General features: G+C 57.5%; 1 protein-coding gene across 1 annotated transcript; it reads right to left on the bottom strand.

Annotated features, from left to right (window-relative positions):
- Window positions 1-4: 4 nt before the first annotated feature.
- On the bottom strand, window positions 5-427 carry LOC104916648 (histone H2B-like; the record flags this gene model as incomplete). The annotated part of the gene is made up of 1 exon (XM_010727668.1): window positions 5-427. A coding segment is annotated over exon 1 (408 nt), but the record flags the coding sequence as incomplete, so codon positions are not given.
- Window positions 428-694: the final 267 nt, after the last annotated feature.

Raw genomic sequence — 694 nt, 5'->3', positions numbered from 1 at the left:
GCACGGCCGTCTGGATCTCCCGCGACGTGATGGTCGAGCGCTTGTTGTAGTGCGCCAGGCGCGACGCCTCGCCGGCGATGCGCTCGAAGATGTCGTTGACGAACGAGTTCATGATACCCATGGCCTTGGACGAGATACCCGTGTCGGGGTGCACCTGCTTCAGCACCTTGTACACGTAGATCGAGTAGCTCTCCTTGCGGCTCTTCTTGCGCTTCTTGTCGCCCTTCTTCTGGGTCTTGGTGACCGCCTTTTTGGAGCCCTTCTTGGGGGCAGGAGCCGACTTCGCTGGTTCCGGCATCGCGCACGCCCGCCGCTGCCTATACCGCTGGATCGACGCAGGTACAATGGCGCCGTCGCCCGTACTTATAGAGGCGGTATGCAAATTAAGGGACTCGAAGTTGTCCCTTTCCATTGGACATCTTTGGACCGTGACGTCAAAATCACTTGCGGTGTTCAATTGGTCGGTTTTCTATCGATGTTCCCATTGGCTAACTCCACAATCGCCGTCTCCTCCAATCAAAAGTGGCGCACGACCCCAGCAGGAAGGGATAAAAGGGCGGCGCTCAGCTTCTCCTGGATTCATCCGACTCTCCTGGCCTTCTGCTTGCGTTATCGATTATTTTTTGGCTGACTTGCTTATAAAGATATGTCGGGCCGCGGGAAGCAGGGCGGGAAGGCGCGCGCCAAGGCCAAG

This window comes from Meleagris gallopavo, unplaced genomic scaffold (assembly GCF_000146605.3).
Source record: "Meleagris gallopavo isolate NT-WF06-2002-E0010 breed Aviagen turkey brand Nicholas breeding stock unplaced genomic scaffold, Turkey_5.1 ChrUn_random_7180001926453, whole genome shotgun sequence".
Classification (NCBI taxonomy): Eukaryota; Metazoa; Chordata; class Aves; order Galliformes; family Phasianidae; genus Meleagris; species Meleagris gallopavo.
Note: the sequence above shows the minus strand (reverse complement) of the source record. Positions and strands in the feature narration are given on the sequence as shown.